Below are 18522 nucleotides of genomic sequence, written 5' to 3'. Positions count from 1 at the left end.
TTTTATCATCTTGTAATCCACCAAGCACTGGGTCCTGTTATAGGCAGAATATGAATATTTTTAATAATAAAGGAAAATTGGTTCTTCCCTGTACGTAACCGGATCAGTCCAGACAGTGAGTTATCTCTCCCTTCCAGCAGATGGCGTCAGAGAGAACTTTGAAGGACACTTCCTTATAAGGTAGTGCACCCTCTACTAATCCCCAGTATTCTCTTGACTCCAGCAGATGACAGTGGTGGCTTTCGTTCCCCACTGAGATGACTAGAAAGCTATTTTATGAATTTTCTCTATTTTCCTCAGCTTTCCTTTCTTTTGGATGGATCAAGTCTAATTAAAAAAAAAAATCTTTGAATTTTGAGGGAATTATTTGGAGAGCTTTCCTGTAGCCTCCGCTCCTGTTTTAGTGAGAGCATTCTATTGCTTGCAGGCAGTACTATTTGCAGCTCTCCCCACCCCTCCCATCTCTGTTGTCGGGGTAAGTTTGTTTTTATTTCCTTTTGACAGGTTATTTCCTCTCTCCGGGGTGCAAGTCGGTGGTGCCGACCTCTCCCCCTGTGGCTGCTATCCGACCCGCTGCCCCTGAGACGCCGTTTTCCTCTGGGCAGCCGGCACAGAGAGGCGTTATTCCTCTGTGCCTCTATCTGTGGGTCGCTGAGGGATAGAGAGAGAGCAGGACTGAAGCGGAGGCTATCGCCCGCTTCTTACAGCCACGAACCTGGTGAGCGTGAGGAAGAACAGGCTGAAGCGGAGGTTTTTCCCGCTTCCCGCAGCTTTAAACCTTGCCTGTTTCTCGCGTTAAGAAAAGCTGGTTCCCTCGCGGCTCCATCGGGGTTCCCCATGCCTCGTTCGTCCAGGTGCTGCGCTTGTGGAGAGCCTGGGTCGAGGCTCTCCCGCGAGGGGATTTGCACAGCTTGCCTCCCTGGTGGGGAGGGACCCTCTCAACCGCTGGGCCGCTCTGGTTCTCGTCTTCTGACACGCCTCGACGCTCGGGGGCTGGCCCCGATCCCGCTGTCCGTGGGAACGGCGGCCATTTTGTCTCCAGACTCTGCTGCTCCGGCACTAACAGGAGAAGAGCAGGACGCTCCTTTTTCATCTCAGCCACCGGTTTTGACACCCGTTCCACCTCTGGAGCCTTTTCCTCCGTCAGGGGATCTTCCCACTCTTCCTCCATCGGGGCCACCTCTGTTTTCCACGGATTTTGTTCTCCTGCTTCACAATGCTTACCTGGCCAGAATGGGCCAGCACCAGGAATTTTTGGCAGGACCTCCTCCTCCTAGGTTACCCAGAATGGCTGATTCCAGTGAGGTCTTGGGGAGTACCCGAGGGTCAGCGGTCCCGGAACCAGGGGGGTACCTCCAACCACCTCAAGTGTTCAAAGGGTCCATTTGGTACCCCCCTCTGCGGGGGTGGGGGGTGGTCTGTTCCTCAGCAGGACCCGGATCCGGATGAACCTTCAACTGCGGCTCAATTGGAGGGGGATGATCCTAGAGTCCTGCAGATCTTCCAGAGGGATGAGCTGGACCCCCTCATTCCACATATCCTACAGGAATTGGACATTGAGGCCCCTCAGGACGCGCCTGAGCCTAATCCACCAGTGAAGAAAGGGGACTCCCTTCTGGCTGGTCTAGGGTCATTCGAGCAGGGCTTTCCGGGGCCCACCCTACGTAGGGAAGCTTTGGTACATCCCACAGTCTGGACTCATCCTGGTACGTACAGGGAAAAGAAAATGATTCCTTACCTGCTAATTTTCGTTCCTGTAGTACCAAGGATCAGTCCAGACGCCCTCCCTGACTGTTTTATTGGGTTTGGGATTGCCTCTCTGCTCAAATTGTTCAGTGCCTTTTTTCCTTTGTTAATGGTTCATTCTGCAAGTTTGTTGTTTGACACAGTTTTGTGCCCTTTGCACACTGTTATTTGTTACTTAATTCTATTGTTCTTGATCCATCCTGATTTTCCTCTTTGCTTTGATATTCTCCATACTGAGGATTAGTAGAGGGTGCACTACCTTATAAGGAAGCATCCTTCAAAGTTCTAATTGACTCCATCTGCTGGAACAAAAATTTAGCAGGTAAGGAATAATTTTCTTATGTTATCCTAGTCCCATTCATTTTCAATCCCAGTGCAACACAAACATGATTTCAAACAGTTGTAATATTTTAAAATATTTAAACCGGCACTTCCCTGATAAATGGAGACAGCACCTGACACATCCCTGTTTCGACTTCCTGCTTCAAGAGTGTAGTCTTCCATTAGTCTCTACTGCTGGATCATTGCAGTATCAATAGATGTCCCAAGCTTCTGGGATCTTGCTGGTAGCCATGTCCTTGAGACTGCCTCTGCATATAAACCTGGCCCGCCTGGAGTCTTTGTATCTTGTTCCTTAGTTCTTGCCCTCGTGTAGTAGTCTTCTGTTAAGTTTGCTCTGTCTTGCCTGTATCCTGCTGGCTGCCTGATTTTTGTTGGTTTGTCTCTCCTGTCTTGCATTCTCTGTTCTGTGTTGATTGGCACCCTTTTTTGTTTCTTCCAGCAGCCCGCTCTGCCCTTGTGGGGGTGCCTTTTTGTTCCTGTGTGCAAGTCCTTCCAGCCACCAGAACCTGAGAGCTCAACTCGAGGGGGAGATGGGCTGGTGAGGCAGAAGATCCTGCTCATGCCTGAGGGTTACCCCTAACTGGCACTTCATGCCTTATCTTTGAGAGGAGGGGGTGGGTTTATAATTCTGCTTTTTCAGGCATTTCAAGGTGGATTGCATTCAGGAACTGTAGCTATTTCCCTATCCCCAGAGGGCTTACAATCTGTTTGTACTGAGGCAATGGCAGGGGCAGTGACTTGCTCAAGGTCACAAGGAGCGAGAGTGGGATTTGACCTCTGGCTTCCCTGCTTTGCAGCCTGCTGCTCTAACTACTAGGCTACTCCTCTATTCTGTGATTCCGTTCATGGCCAAGACAATACCAACAGCGATATCTTCTTTTCAGTTAAACGTCTATTGTATTGTTAGCGTTTTTCACAAGACCACGCGCCGATAACATCAAACCAGCTTTTCGTTCATTTGATTGGAGAAAACATTACTACAGAAGGTCTTCGTGACTCTCCTTCAGTCAAACAGAGGCATTCATTACAAAAAAACCAAACTTTCCACATGGATTTCTGATTTCCTATTATCGTTCACATCAGTTGGGACAGCACTTCAAAATAAAGTAGAAGCCTCTCAGTCATGACTATGGCAGCTTCCTTAGCCCATCTTTGCTCTGATTCCAGTGAAGACATCTGCAAAGATGCCTTCTAGTCTTACTTTCACTACTTATTACTGCCCAGAAATTACTTCACATCAGGACTGCAGTTGTGGCCAAGCATTTCTCAAGTGTGCTTAATTCATTTAACTCTTCCTACAACCTGGCATGTTCCATTGCTGATATAAAAACATACTTGCACGCAGCCCTCAGCTTGAGCACAGACGTTAGTGTGACTGACTACTTTCCTGCTTATCCATACAGAAAACAAACTTGTTTACTTGTAATAGGTATTCCCCTAAGACAGCAAGACACAGCAGTTGTGCAATCCCACCCGTCCCCTAAAGTTAGTTTGCTAAGAGGGGGGGCAAGATGACGTCCTGAATGGGTGTATGGGATAGAGCTGCTCCTACCTCCCACTGATTTCTTCTACTGTGCTGCCGAAAAGAAAAGGGAGGGTGAGGGTTTTTCCCTCTATACCTACCCAATTATCGGAGCAAGCCCTGATTACATCTTTCCTCGCCCAGGGAGCTCAACCATTCGAGGCGGTGAGTCCTGCTGTGAATTCGCCTAGAGGAGAGGCGAGTTCACCTGGGACAGAGGTTTCCCTCAGCCCCCCCGAGACGTGCCCTCCGGCAACCAGACGAACTCCGACCCCGGACGTGCAGCAGCCGTCGAGGACCGATGAGGTCACTGCGAGAGAGCTGCTGGGAGAACTGCCGCCAAGCGTCGGAGGAGAGTCGGGGAATGGAGAAAGTTCAGCGAGGGAAGGTGTTTCAACCCATGCTGAACCAGCAGTACCATCAGCAAGCTCCGAAGTGACCCCCTCGATAGCGGGGGCTAGACCCGACCCTCTGGTAAGGCCAGCGGTCGTCACCCTGGAAAATTTATGGGAACTCTCTGCGGGGTTAACTTTAGCAGTTAGAGATTGTAACGCTAAACTGGATTTATTTGCTTCACAAACGAATAACAGAATTTCCGCTCAAGAGAATTCCCTTTCTCAACTTCAATTATCAGTGGGCAAAGTAGAAACGGAGGTTTCTCAAATAAAGGATTTTAATATTGCCACTATTCGGGACAGAGCAGCTCTATCCAGAAGACTGGAGCTATTGGAGAATTGGAATAGACGTCTAAATTTAAGACTGATTAATTTTCCGAGAGTCTTGGGGGAAATGCCTACAGTAACTTTAAAAAGATACTTCGCAGAAGTTCTTTTATTGCCTGAAACCCAATTTCCCATGATTAACAAGGCATATTTTCTTCCAGGACCAAACCGTTTAGATCAACAAGCGGCACCGACTATGGACTTACAAAACTTAACTAATTTCCTAGAATCTTCCGCAATTGAAATCATAGACTTTTCCACTTTATTAGTATCTTTGGTAATGGAACAGGATGTTAGTAGGTTAATGATCTCTTACTTTAAAAATTTAAATACATTGTTTCATGGTAGTAAGGTCCGCATGTTTCCGGATATTTCAAAAATAACCCAGGAACGACGGAAAGGGTTCCTGTCCATGCGACAAGCAGTGATATCTCTGGGGGCTACTTTTCTCTTAAGATACCCCTGCAAATGCATTATTAAAAAAGAAGCAGATACTCTTATTTTTTTTTCCCCTGAGTAGTTGAAGCTTTATTTAGATTTACAGACCCCCTCTGAGAACGCCATAATTCCAGGGGAATAAGATATAAAGAGCTCCCTTATTCAGGTTAAGTCCTAGTGGAAACAATTTCTTTTTCCTTTTTCTCCTTAAAAGTGTTCCCCCTCTCTTGGGTTAATTAAATGAGAGTTGGTTACTTCATTAGAAATTTGTATTTGCCGGGTAATATTGGAGTTTGGAATGAATTAATTTCAATCTAATGTTATGTAACATGTTTCCTTTATAAACTTTGTGATACAGTTGTATTAGAAAAGTGAGAAATAAAGAAAAAAAAAAAAAGTTAGTTTGCTACAAGCAGGCCGCTGCAATATCCGTGTGGGGGAAAACGGGTGCTCCCGATTGAGTGCCCGCTTTCCATAACATGAGCCCATTCACCTCTCCTGGGCGTGCAGTGCAGTAGGTAAATGAGCCTCTGTGTTAAACAGGCGGCGCTCGGGGAAATTGTGCGTCCCTAGCACCTCCTCTGCGTCGAGCGCCCAGGAGAAGGGGCTCTGCATGAGTTAGGAAAGCGGACCCTCGTAAAGTGAGCATCTGTTTTCCTAACCTGATTGCCCTCAAAACACTTTTTTTTTTTCACGTTGCTGCTTTCTGTGTTTCCTCCAACTTAATATCACCATGATACTAAGTCAGAAGAACCACAGGAAAGCAGTATTTCCTGCTTTTTAGTTCAACGTTTGGGATTCCTCAAAACTTGCCAGCTCCAGGGCTGGCATTAATTTTTGAGAGTTAAAAGGTGTGGAGCAGGAGCATATTTGTTTTTTTTACATTAGGGGGTAAGAGCTAATAGCCTCATCAACTTGGCTAATAACGCTCATGTCAAGTAAATGCTATGCTGTGTGTTGGACGTGCTGATCCCCCTTATTGTATTGGGTGTTATGGATGCGCTACCCTGAGTGCACAGTATTGCACTGGCCTGAAGGACTGCAGGAGACTTGGGTAGCAGTCGCTGGGTGGGAAACCACTTCGTTTTTCAGCATTTGCAGAGTATTCTGTTGTCTTTGCTATCATTGCCTACTTTTCTGGGACTGATTTGGTCCTGCTTTCTATAGAGAGCACCTGCTGCAGCTAAGCTACTTTGCTTTCTCTGTCCTACTTCAGGAACTGTGCCTGTTGTGTCTCTGCTTTGCCAGAATTTTCAAATCACCAAGCCACACAAGGTGTCTGCCCCCCCCCCCCCTTCTCTACTGCTCAGTAAAGAAAGGGATACCCCCAGCCCTCTCTGATTTCAGATGTTTAATGTGTCCCTTGTCTAAACTAGTGATTAAGTTGGCTAGCTGTGTTTTAACTGCCTTGTTCCTATTGCCCATGTTCTGTTCCTGTAGGGTGGGGTGAGAAGAAACAGAGTACAAAATACCCTAATTTATAATTTTTCCTATTTCTTCTCTCTCTACCCTTTCTTTTCAGGGAGAGAGAGAACCCAGTGTACCTAACGGTCCATCTGAGAATGGTGAGCACTGTCCCAGCCGGCCAGGCAGCGAGGAGCCAGCTCCCATCGTGAATGGCATGTCTTAGAGAAGACCAGTCTGTTTGTCCTTCCGTTACCATTACGACAAAGGGAAAAAAAAAAAGGGCTGAGTGTTCACCTCTGACAACCTCAGTCGTTTAAAGAGAAGAAAAATAGACTTTCCAAACCATCGTGTGTTCAAAAAAAAAAAAAAAAAAATTAACTGGCTAAGAATTCTTTAAAACTTGTTGTTAAAAGCTTGCCAAAGAGGGAGAGGAGAGAGTCCTTTCCACTGACGATGGCTTGCTATGGATGGGGCGCCCATGCCTGCCCTCCCACCTTTGGGGCCATGGTGGGTGTCTCGGAGCTGTGACCTCTCAGGCCCCCCCACCCCCCCCTTACTGGAGGCATTCCTGGCAGCTGCAGAATCTATCCATCCAGGTTTTTTGTTATTTTTCATGGGGGTTGGGGGAAGGAGGGATTAAAGTTCAGAAAAAACACATTGACGAGTCCAAAACCAGTATCCTGCAGCAGAAACCAGGAAGAGCTGATCGAGATATAAAGATATATATATTATATTAAAATAAAAAGCAAAACTTGTGCCTTCTGACAGCATCCACCAACTTTCTTTTTGTGTTGGGCTGGGAGGGAGAGGGTATCTTTTCTTATTTTGAAAGGGAGGGATACACATGCAGGTGTGGCTGGGTGGGGATATTGTAAGAAACCCTTAATTGAAGAGCAGGCGCAGGAACTAAATAGGTGGCGCGGATAAAGGAATTTCAAAGACAAGAGCGGCAGAGCGAATATTTCTCAAAGTAAGAAAACAGGAGGATGAGGGGGATAGAAGCACCCTTCCATGGATTAGACGGGGATGGAGGTGGAGACAAAAGTAGTGAACATGGAATGAAAGCATCAAATCTTGCACTTGGGGCCTATTTCAGTGACAATGTTTTTCAAGCAATATGTGCTCTTAAAAATTGTTCCTAAATGCATAAAACTTGAGGAGGGGAGAGTGCTGGCCATCGAGGGAGTGAAGGTATGGGAAGAAGCAGACTAGAGCAGGACACCAGGGAGAGAGGCAGGGGAAAGCTCTCCCTGCTCTAGGCCGATTCCTGCCAAGGTTTAATTTATATATATTTTTTCCCTGTACAGTATTTAAAAACGGAATCAAAGCTCACACTGAACTGCTGTTATGCTGACGACGAAAGGATAATAAAACCATCTCTCGCCAGTTTCCTTTTTTCTTTGTTCCTCAACTGCACAGAAGCTGAAGAAAGAATAACAAACTTACAGAGAGCAGGTTTGATAGCTGTATGTTTGCAGGCAGTGAGGCACTGCTTATTGATGGGATGAAAGGGGTTAAAAATGTAAATGGGTTTATGAAACATTCTATCTTTTCCCCCCAAGGTCTGCGCTTTCTTTGGATGGGGGAAGGTTTTGACTCGGTCTCCTAGCAGGGAGGAAGATGGGTTGCTGGTAGGTCCCCTGCTGAACCTTGGTACAACAGCTTAGACCCTTGTGAAATTCTCAGCAGGCTTCTTGCTGAGCCTTGCACGAGCATCCTGTGAAATAACAGGTTGTCTGAGCTCCAAACTATACTATTGTAACACTTAAAATTGAAGTTCCTTTTCATCCAGTCGGCCCAGTCTAGATGAATGGGTTATGGCCACTGACCAGTAAATGAAGACTGGACAACAGGCTTGCTGGCATCACCCCTTCTATGGATCCATTCTGACCTCAGCCTGCCAGTATTCTCTGTCTCCAGCAGATGGTGGGCAAGCATCCTGGGCTGTGGACTGCTAGGCTGAATAAGAAACACATTTGGAGACAGCTCCTGCAGTGAAAAACCAGTTTTCCCTTAAGTTGAGCAAGGTCTGCAGATAAATCTTCTGATGCAAATAAAGGCAGCTCCTGAGTGGGAAGCCTTGGCTTCCTGGTCTGAGGGCTTCCGGTAAGGGGTTTTTCATCTAAACTGTTCTCTAGCCCCTCCCACCCTCTGCTGCTTCTCCCTTCAGCTGACTCCATTTGTTGGTTTATTGTTAAGGCATTTGCTTGGTGCAGAGACTACTGCATAAAGTGAAAAAAAAAATGTATATTGCACTGGGAGTGGCTGGGACACATAGGCAGCAGCAGCAGACTGGGAGAGCTTTGCAGAAGGCTTGGAACTGCCTGAGTGAGTCGAGTGAGTGCTTCTTTTAAGTTCATTCTTGTGTGCTTATTAAATTGAGGCCCTTACAGCAGCAATGGCAACCACGTCACAGCACGGGGGGAAAAAAACCACTCTCTTCTCTGCTTGTAGCCTGAGGAAAACAACAAGCAGGGAACGCATCCACTTTGTGCTGCGAATGTAGCAAAGACAAGGGAGAGCCATGGGGTGATCTGGGTTGGCTAGGCATCCTTTTTCAGGGGGGCCCTATATTTCAGACCTGGGAACAGTGGCCATCTTGGGTCCATGGGAGTGAAGGCGAGCTAGGGCCTCCTTCATTCAGTCCCCGAAGATCATGTGCAAGTTGGAGCAGCGCTTCCAGATGCAGTTCCTGCTCTTGCCCATCTATAGACTTTCTCCTCCCTGGGCCTCTGTTTCTAGGGAGTTTATATTTGCATCAGCATTTTTCTTGGGGCGGAGTGCAGTCCCAGGATCTGTTTCAGCTTTCCCAGCTCCTTCCGGATTAGCAGGTGAGTAAGAAAAGGCCCAGAGGGCATAAAGGAAAGACATTGGAAGTGGAAAATATTTCCAGTTCTGAGAATTCTCTTGATGTGTTAATAGAATGCCTGAAAATGTTAGGAAGAGCTGGAAGATGGGGAATATACTGCATTGGGCAAGCACAGAAAAATTTGCTCGCAAGATGGGGGATCCCTACATTCAGCTCTATTCGATATGATTACTGGTACCAGAGTCTGTCAGGATGAGTTTGCTATGGTAGTCAAATTGCAAAAATTTGGAAATAGGAGTGGATCTTGAGTCCCCAGCCTGGGAGATGGTGACAACAGATGCCAATCTAATAAGTTGGGAGTGCATTGTCTGGGATAAATGGCTTAGGGGTCGCTAGTCTACTGAGGAAGTAAAGTGGTCCGACAGTCGAGCAACCAGAGCAATTTGGTTGGTGCTTCTACACTTTGCCCCTCTGCTAAAGAGTCAGGCAGTCAAGAAAATGTCTGATGATGCCACAGTAGTGGTGGATGTGAATCATCAAAAGAGGACCAAAAGTCCTCAGGTGTCACAAGAGGTAGAGTTAATGTTTGGGACGAGAACAATTTGAAGATAATTTTGGCCTCGCACATAGCAGGTGTGGTGAATGTTCATGTCGACTTTCTCAGTCACAATGTTGTCGACCTTGGGGAATGGCATTATCTTGGACATCTTTTGATCAAGTTGTTGCCAGATGGAGAAGCCCCACTTATGAATCTGATAGTGAAGAATACAAAGCTGGAGCAATATTTCAGTCTAAAAAGGGACAATCATTCAGCCAGACCTGATGTTCTAGTTTTAGGGTTGGCCAACAGAGTTGGTTCTTATGTTTTTCCTTCATGATAGGGATAGTGATTTAGTGATCCTCAGGGAACGAGTCCGATCTCTGGAAGCTAGAGTAGCAGACTTGGAGGAGCTGAGGCAGACAGAGAGGAACATTGATGAGACCTTCAGGGACATAGTAGCCAAGTCCCAAATCCAGTCTGGCAGCCCGAGTGCTGCCTTGGATCAGAAAGGTTTCCCAGTAGGAGAACATCACCCTGGTGTAGCAGGAAGTGATCCTGTAGCAAGGACCTGCTCTCCAGGTGATGTATTGTCCTCTTGCACTGAGGACAAGTCTCCCAGGGCTACTGCCCAGGAGGGAAGGGTTAGGCCAGCCATCATAGTTGGTGATTCGATTATTAGAAATGTAGATAGGGTGGCTGGTGGACGTGAGGACCGCCTGGTAACTTGCCTGCCTGATGCGAAGGTGGCAGACCTCACGCATCACCTAGATAGGATTATAGACAGTGGTGGGGAGGAACCGGCTGTCGTGGTACATGTGGGCACCAACGACATAGGAAAATGTGGGAGGGAGTTCCGGCGATGACGTAAACCGAGACGGAAGCAGGGGGATAGAGCTCCGCAGCCCCGCTCTCCGTTACATAGCTTTTACCTTAACTAAGCCGCTTATTTTTTCGCCCGAATCCCCCCCCGGCAGCAGTGAGCAGTGTCGCCGCTGATCGAGCTTGGCCCGACGGGCGTGGGATGTGCAGGACGAGCGCTAGAGGCAAAACGGAGCGTCGCCCCCACAAACCGCGTGGAGCCAAAATGGCGGGGGCAGTGGGCCCGGCCGAACCTATTGTGACCGTGATTTCGGATGCTGCCCTAGACAAAATCTCCCATAGTGTCACGGCGGCATTGGACAGTAGGCTGATTAAACTACAAACCTCCATAGAAGAGATAAAAAACGCGGTGGAGGGGCACTCGAAGCGGCTGGATGTGGCAGAAAACACACTTTCGGATGTGGGGGATCGATTGGCTGCTTCTGAACGCCACGTGGCGGATCTGCAAAGCAGGCAGAGAGAGTTGTTGGCCAAAATGGAGGAGCAGGAAGACCGCGGACGGCGAAATAATTTAAAGATTATTGGGCTGCCGGAGGCTGTGAAGGAAGACGAGCTGCACTCGCTGGTGGAACACTGGCTTCCCAAGCAGGTGGGCCTGGAGCTGACGGAGGGCAGTCTTCAGTGCGAAAGGGTACACCGTGTAGGACCGGTGCGAGAGGGGCAAGGTCGGCCTCGACCCGTTATGGCTCGGATCCTTAATTGGAGCCATAAAACGCAACTAATGCGGGCTTATCGGGCGAAGGAGAAGCTGGAGCACTCCGGCAGCAGACTGCTACTCTTTAATGATTTTTCTGCCAGCACGGCAGCACTAAGGAAGCTACTGGCCCCAGCCTGCACGGCCCTTCACCAACGGGGAATAAGATTTGCCCTCCTCTATCCGGCTAAATTGAGAGTGCATTACAACAATCAGATCCATTTCTTCACCACCAAAGCGGATGCTGATGGATTCATTGCCTCCTTGCCTCCAGCAGACTGAACGGGCGGCTTGGGAGCCCCTGCGTGTGCTTTCTACTGTTTGTGTTCTGTTTCTTATTCAAAAAATTCTAGCTGCAGTATTTGAGCCTTGCTGCCCAGTATATCATACCACGGCACTTTTTCTTGCCTCTGTTCAACTATTAACACTGGTTCGCTGAACTGATCGCATCTGAGAGGCCTGTTTGATTTTCTGCCCTGAAAAATGTTTCTTTTCGACCGGGCACCGAGGAATTGCAGAGAACTGATACCACACTAGACATTCTTTAGTCCTGGCTACCTCCGTGGGTATGGAGCTGATGGTTGTCGAGGGGGGAGGGTGGGGTCGGGAGCAGGGGGCCCCGGACGAAAGAGACAGGAGGTCGGGACCCCTGCTCCTGGGAGCTGTGGAGAAGTGTTTTCAGGGAGAGGGTGAATCGGGTAGTATGAATGTGTGTGACTGTGATTGTGGGGAAGGGGGGTTAGGGGGGGATACTGAACGGCCCAGGATGGTGTGTGCGGGTTACCGGGTATGGTCTTATCAAGTCAGCTTACGATGGTACTTGTCCCTGGGGTCTAGGCTGGGAGGCCAGGGGACGCTTTTTGGACATGTCGTTTGGAGCCCTACGGGGCCCCTGATTTTTGTTCAGATTTTTTTGCCTCATTATGGCGCAGGTTAAAATAGTGTCCCTTAATGTGGACGGAATTCACTCCCCGATCAAACGTACTAAGCTTAATACGCTATTTAAACGCATGAAGGCGCAAGTAGCGTTCCTGCAAGAAACTCATTTGGGGGATGTGGAACACGTTAAGTTGAAGCGCGACTGGGTTGGCCAATGTTATTACTCTTCTTATAACAGACGTCAGAGGGGGGTGGCCATCTTGCTGCATAAGCACTTGCCATTTCAACTCACCCACTTAAGTCAGGATGCTGAAGGGCGTTATGTTTTGGTGGCGGGAACGCTGTATCAACAGAAAGTTTTTTGCAGCGTATACGCCCCTAATGTGTATGCGCCTGGGTACTTTGCCACTTTGATTAAACTGCTTATGGAATATTCTGACCATAGTCTCATAGTGGGGGGGGACTTTAACGTGGTGGCAAATAAAAGTGTGGATACTAAACCCCCCAAACTGTTGTCACCAACGGATGCGGATAGAGGTATTAACATTTTATGTCATGAACTGCAGCTTTTGGATGCGTGGCGAGTGCTGCATCCCCAGGAGTGGGATTTTACTTTCTATTCTCATCCCCATAAGACGTACTCTCGATTAGACTACTTGTTGCTCTCTGAGAGATGTTTCCCCCAGTTAGTGGAAGCTACTATTGACCCGATTGTATTGACAGATCATGCTCCGATCAGTCTTACATTGAGTTGGGGACGTAGTTCCCATCTGCCGTTTTCCTGGCGTCTGCGCCCGGACCTATATTTTGATAACACTTTCAAAAAATACCTACAAGACAGCTGGGCGGACTATCTGTCACATAATCAAATGCCGGCTATTGGCCCTGGGATTTTGTGGGAGGCGGGGAAAGCGGTGATGCGGGGGGCCATTATTGCTTATGTGGCCAAACAAAATAAGCAAAGAAATGCGGAAATTCTCCGGCTCACCGCACGACTTCAGGCTGCGCAGCTCTTACATAAGGACACTATGCAGCCTGAGGATAAGGTTTCCCTGGATATGGCCCGTGTTGCCCTTAATAATTTATTGCATATTCGTGCATCTAAATCCCTGAGGTACTATCGATACCAACTCTACAAATATGGTAACAGACCCAGCCGACTCATGTCTCACTTGATAAGACCCAAAGGTGACAGATTGTCTATCCCGGGGATCCGGGATGGGCAGGGGATGCATCGTACGAGCCAGACTGCAATTGAGACTAGATTCCTGGAGTACTTTACAAAGCTCTATGGTGCTAAAACTATGTCTGGGGAGGAGGCGGGGGCCCTCTTTCAGGAGCACTGCTGGCCTAGTGTAAAACCAGAGGACCTCTTAGCGTTAAATTGTCCCATCTCTACTCAGGAAATCTACTCTGTAATTCAAGGACTCAAACTGGGTAAAGCAGCGGGCCAAGATGGGTTTGGATCGGAATATTATAAACTTTTGGGTTACCCCATTTGGCCCCCTTACAGGGATATTACAATAGCTTATTGGAGGGTCCGCCCCTATCGGATGCCGCGAATCGGTCGGTCATAGTGGTCCTCCCTAAACCTGGGAAGGACCCCCTAGAAGTGGGCTCCTATCGGCCCATCTCATTAATTAATGTGGATATTAAGATACTCGCCTCCGTCTTGGCTGCCAGATTACAGGCCATCCTCCCTGCTTTGGTACATGAGGACCAAACGGGGTTTGTGCGGGGGCGCCAGGGGGTGAGAAACATTCGCCGTCTTATAGCTGCACTTAGTTACCAATCGCCAGAGGAGGCCCTTATATTGAGTCTCGATGCTGAAAAAGCCTTTGACTCTATCTCTTGGGAGTACTTGTTTTGGGTTTTGGAAAAGTATGGTTTCTCGGGCTCGTATTTAGGTTGGTTATCTGCCCTGTATAGTAACCCTAGCGCTACCATTTTACTAAATGGAAGGCCCACTACCCATTTTCCCATACGATGCGGAGTTCGACAGGGATGTCCATTGTCCCCCCCTATTGTTCGTCCTGGCACTGGAGCCCCTGGCTGGTCGCTTGCGCGGGGACAGAGCCTTTTATGGCCTTAGTGTGGGTGGCCATCCTCTGAAACTGGCACTTTTTGCCGACGATATTTTATTATTTGTGGGACGGCCGCGCACTAGTGTGCCGGTCATTATACAGCTTTTTAACCAATTTACCATGGTGGCAGGTCTGCGCATTAACTATGCAAAATTGGAGGCTCTGCCTCTCAGCGAGCACTTGCCGGACGGGTGGGGAACGACTTTCCCTTTTCATTGGGCCCCATCTCGGCTTAAATACTTGGGTGTTTGGGTCCCTAGGGATCTCAAGAAATTATATGCCTTAAACATTACTCCCTGCATTGACACACTACTAGCCCACTTAGTGACATGGACACCTCTCCCGCTTTCCTTTTTCGGAAGGTGTGCATTGGTCAAGATGGTTTTGGTGCCCAAACTCCTGTATCTATTACACATGCTACCTTGTTGGTTACGAGGGGTAGATATTGGGCGCTTGCGCTCTGGTATACAACGGTTTTTGTGGCAGGGGAGGAGGGCGAGACTTCCTTACTCCGCTTTGGAGTTGCCCGGGGAACGTGGAGGGCTTAATATGCCTGATTTTCGCTTGTACAATGTAGCTTGCCAGATGCGGTTTGTGGGGGAATGGCTCACGGGTACCTATAAACTGTGTGCGGCTGGAATGCTAATGTGCATGTCGGCACCTTACTCTCCAGTGAGCATTATCCAGGCCCGGGCCGTGATTCGGTCCCCTGTCCAATATCCTGTTGTTTTGCTCTCTCCCTGTATCCAAGCCTGGCGATGGTGGAGACGGTTGAACGCAAGATCGGGGGTTCGGTCTCTCCTGCTTCCTCTGGTTCATAATCTGGAATTTTTGCCGGGGCGGGACAGTGGGGTGATTTTTCAGTTTTGGGCTACTCAAGGGTTGTTGTTTCTTTATCACATGCTGGATGAGGGGACAGGCCACATCTTGGACTTTGCAGCTATACAACGTACATACCATATTCCAGCCAAGCAATTTTATGCTTTTCTCCAGGCCCGTCACTATATTACTTCCTGCGCATGGACTGCAATGGACATAGCGGCGGAAATTAAATTTGCTAATGAAACTTTTGATACTGCTTATCTTGCTAATACCATTACTGGATGGAAGACTCTGGGACAGAAACTGCGCACTATGGACAGGACAGCGTATTTGGCGGGCCGCTGGACTGAAGCCTTCGACTTTTCGGTTACAACTGCACATATCCGTATCGCATTTGCACGTTTGCAGAAACTCCTTCCGGATGTTGGACTGCGGGAAATGCAGTTCAAGATTTTGCATTGGCTCTACTGTGACGATACCCGGCGATTTCAGATGCGACTGGCCCTCACGTCGTTGTGTATTAAATGTGGCTTGCGGCCCGGGACCTTGGCCCATAGACTGTTTGATTGTCCGACGCTCAGGGTTTTCTGGGCCGCCATAGAGACCGTGCTGAGTACCTGTCTGGGAGTGACCGTTCGACTCACAGGGCGGGTGTTCCTGAGCAGTTCTTTACCGTCCTCCTTGTTGGATAGACGTTCCAAGGTTAAATTTGAGAGGGTGGTAATCATGCAGGTGTGCCGCACCATATTAAGTGACTGGCTGGATCCGGACCTTACACCTACATTTAAAGCCTGGGCTCGACGCATGGCCGAAATGGTACTTTTGGAACGAATGGACTTCATATTGGGCCGCCGGACACCGGACAAGGTTTATTGTGCTTGTTGGGATGCTTATGTATTGACATTGTCTACAGAACTGCAGGATGAGCTCCGGGCGAATGGGTACGCGTCTGATTGGGCTGTTCAAGGGGGGGGGGGGGTACTTAAAGTGGGGGATGAGTGTGAATGAATGCGGTATGGATGGTTGCCTTGGGGAGGGGAGGGGGAGATCTAGGGTACAGATTGGACATTACGTTAAAAAGGTGGGTCAGGAGGTGGCAACCCTGATGTACCTATTGTTATACCTTTTACCTTGAGTTTCTGTGTTTACTGTTAATATAGCTCTGGTTGTTAGGGAGTGCTTTGGTTGCTACTTGCTTGATGTACCAATAAAAAATACTATTCTGGTAAAAAAAAAAAAAGGAAAATGTGGGAGAGAGGTTCTGGAAGCCAAATTTAGGATTTTAGTTGGAAGCTGAAATGCTGAATCTCCAGGGTGGCATTCTCTGAAATGCTTCTTGTTCCACATGCAGGTCCCCAGAGGCAGGCAGAGCTCCAGAGATTCAATGCGTGGATGAGATGATTGTGCAGGGAAGAGGGATTCAGCTTTGTAAGGAACTGGGGAAACTTTTGGGCAAAGGGGAGACTTTTCTGAAAGGATGGACTCCACTTTAACCAGAGTGTGGAACCAAGCTGCTGGCATTAACTTTCAAAAAGGAGAGAGAGCAGCTTTTAAACTAGAACAAGGGGAAAAGCAGACAGTCACTCAGCAGTGCATGGTTCGGAGAAATGTATCCTTGAAGGATACTAATAAAACAGGAGAGTTAGGGCAACCAGACAGAGAGGTTCCATTAAAAGCAAACATAGTCCATGTGTCTAAATGTAAAAAATCACCAAAGCTAATGATTTCCAAATTATCCCTAACAACTGAAAAGCAGGTTAATACAAACAAAAAACACACTTTGAAATGTCTGTATGCCAATGCCAGAAGTCTAAGAAGTAAAATGGGAGACTTAAGAGTGTTTAGCAGCAAATGATGAGATTGACATAATTGGCATCACAGAGACTTGGTGGAAGGAGGATAACCAATGGGACAGTGCTATATCAGGGTACAAATTATATCGCAATGATAGGGAGGATCAACTTGGTGGGTGTGTGGCACTTTATGTCTAGGAGGGTATAGAGTCCAACAGGATAAAGATCATATAAGAGACTAAATGCTCAGTAGAATCTAGGTAGAAATCCCATGTGTGTTGGGTAAGAGTATAGTGATAGGAGTATACTACCGTCCACCTGGACAAAATGGTCAGACAGATGATGAAATGCTAAGAGGAATCAGGGAAGCTAACCAATTAGGCAGTGCAATAATAATGGGAGATTTCAATTACCCCAATATTGAGTGGGTAAATATAACATCAGGACTTGCTAGAGACATAAAGTTCCTGGATGTAATAAATGACTGCTTCATGGAGCAATTGGTTCAGGAACCAACAAGAGAGGGAGCGATTTTAGATTTAATTCTTAGTGGAACACAGGATTTGGTGAGAAAGGTAACGGTGGTGGGGCCACTTGGCAACAGTGATCATAACATGTTCAAATTTAAATTAATAACTGGAAGGGGGACAATAACTAAATCTGCAGCTCTAACACTAAACTTTCAAAAGGGAAACTCTGATAAAATGAGGAAAGTAGTTATAAAAAAAAATAAAAGGTGCAGCTGCAAAGGTTAAGTGTTCAACAGGCATGGACATTGTTTAAAAATACAATCCTAGAGGCGCAGTCCATATGTATTCCACACATTAAGAAAGGTGGAAGGAAGGCAAAACGATTACCGTTAAAAGGTGAGGTGAAAGAGGCTATTTTAGCCAAAACAACATCCTTCAAAAATTGGAAGGATCCATCTGAAGAAAATAGGGTAAAACAAGCATTGTCAAGTTAAGTGTAACACATTGAAAAGACAGGCGAAGAGAATTTGAAATGAAGTTGGTCATTGAGGCAAAAACTCATAATAAAAACTTTTTTAAAGATATCCGAAGCAAGAAACTTGTGAGGGAGTTGGTTGGACCATTAGATGACCGAGGGGTTAAAGGGGCTCTTAGGGAAGATAAGGCCATTGGAGACAGACTAAATTAATTCTTTGCTTCCGTGTTTACTAATGAGGATGTTGGGGAGATACCAATTCCGGAGATGGTTTTCAGGGGTGATGAGTCAAATGAACTATCTCCTGGGGAGCCAAAGCTAAATAAAGATAAGCTAAGCTGCCAATTACAGCCATATGAATGGTCATTGAACCATCAGATAGCACAGGGAATATTTCAACTTTGCAGATAAATCTTTTTGCAATACCATTGAGCAACAAAGTTCATAAGATGCCAGCAAGGAACAGCCTAGTGACATTCCTTTTCAATCCCATGGAATCAAGAATTTGTTTTCACTCCAATGATTTTGATAGCCCCTTTTTGATCACATCAAATTTGATTGCCATGGCTTCAACTCCTAGCAGTATAGCAGCCAATAAAATTGAGAATTTTCCCAGCCTTGATCACTCCGTGCAATGGGACTCTTCATCCCAATATTCAGTCTTTACCTTGACTACATGAACATTGAGCGTCAACTAGTCTCTTCTATGCAGTTTCCTGCTGCAGTGAATAAGGTTATTCTAGCATCAACAAGATGCTCTACCAGAAGACCTTACAAACTTAAATGGAAAAGATTTCTATCTGGTTTTCACGAGTCAGTAGGAACTCTTTCAAGTGTCCTGTTCCCTACTTACTTTAATACCTCATAAGCATATCTGATTCAAGACTGAAAACGAACTC

General features: G+C 47.2%; 1 protein-coding gene across 2 annotated transcripts in view; it reads left to right on the top strand.

Moving 5' to 3' along the window:
- The window catches only part of FXR2 (FMR1 autosomal homolog 2), a 99730-nt gene extending 92167 nt beyond the window's left edge, over positions 1–7563 (top strand). Inside the window, exons 17-18 of one of the 2 annotated variants that reach the window (XM_029580291.1) lie at positions 3755–4084; positions 6293–7563. In XM_029580291.1, coding sequence (XP_029436151.1) covers positions 3755–4084; positions 6293–6400 — 438 coding nt within the window. In that variant the 3' untranslated portion in view covers positions 6401–7563. The remainder of the gene's footprint in view (positions 1–3754; positions 4085–6292) is intronic. The other variant, XM_029580292.1, reaches the window with a different exon arrangement.
- The last annotated feature ends 10959 nt before the right edge of the window (positions 7564–18522 follow it).

The sequence above is a fragment of the Rhinatrema bivittatum genome, chromosome 16 (genome assembly GCF_901001135.1).
Source record: "Rhinatrema bivittatum chromosome 16, aRhiBiv1.1, whole genome shotgun sequence".
Taxonomy (NCBI): Eukaryota; Metazoa; Chordata; class Amphibia; order Gymnophiona; family Rhinatrematidae; genus Rhinatrema; species Rhinatrema bivittatum.
Note: the sequence above shows the minus strand (reverse complement) of the source record. Positions and strands in the feature narration are given on the sequence as shown.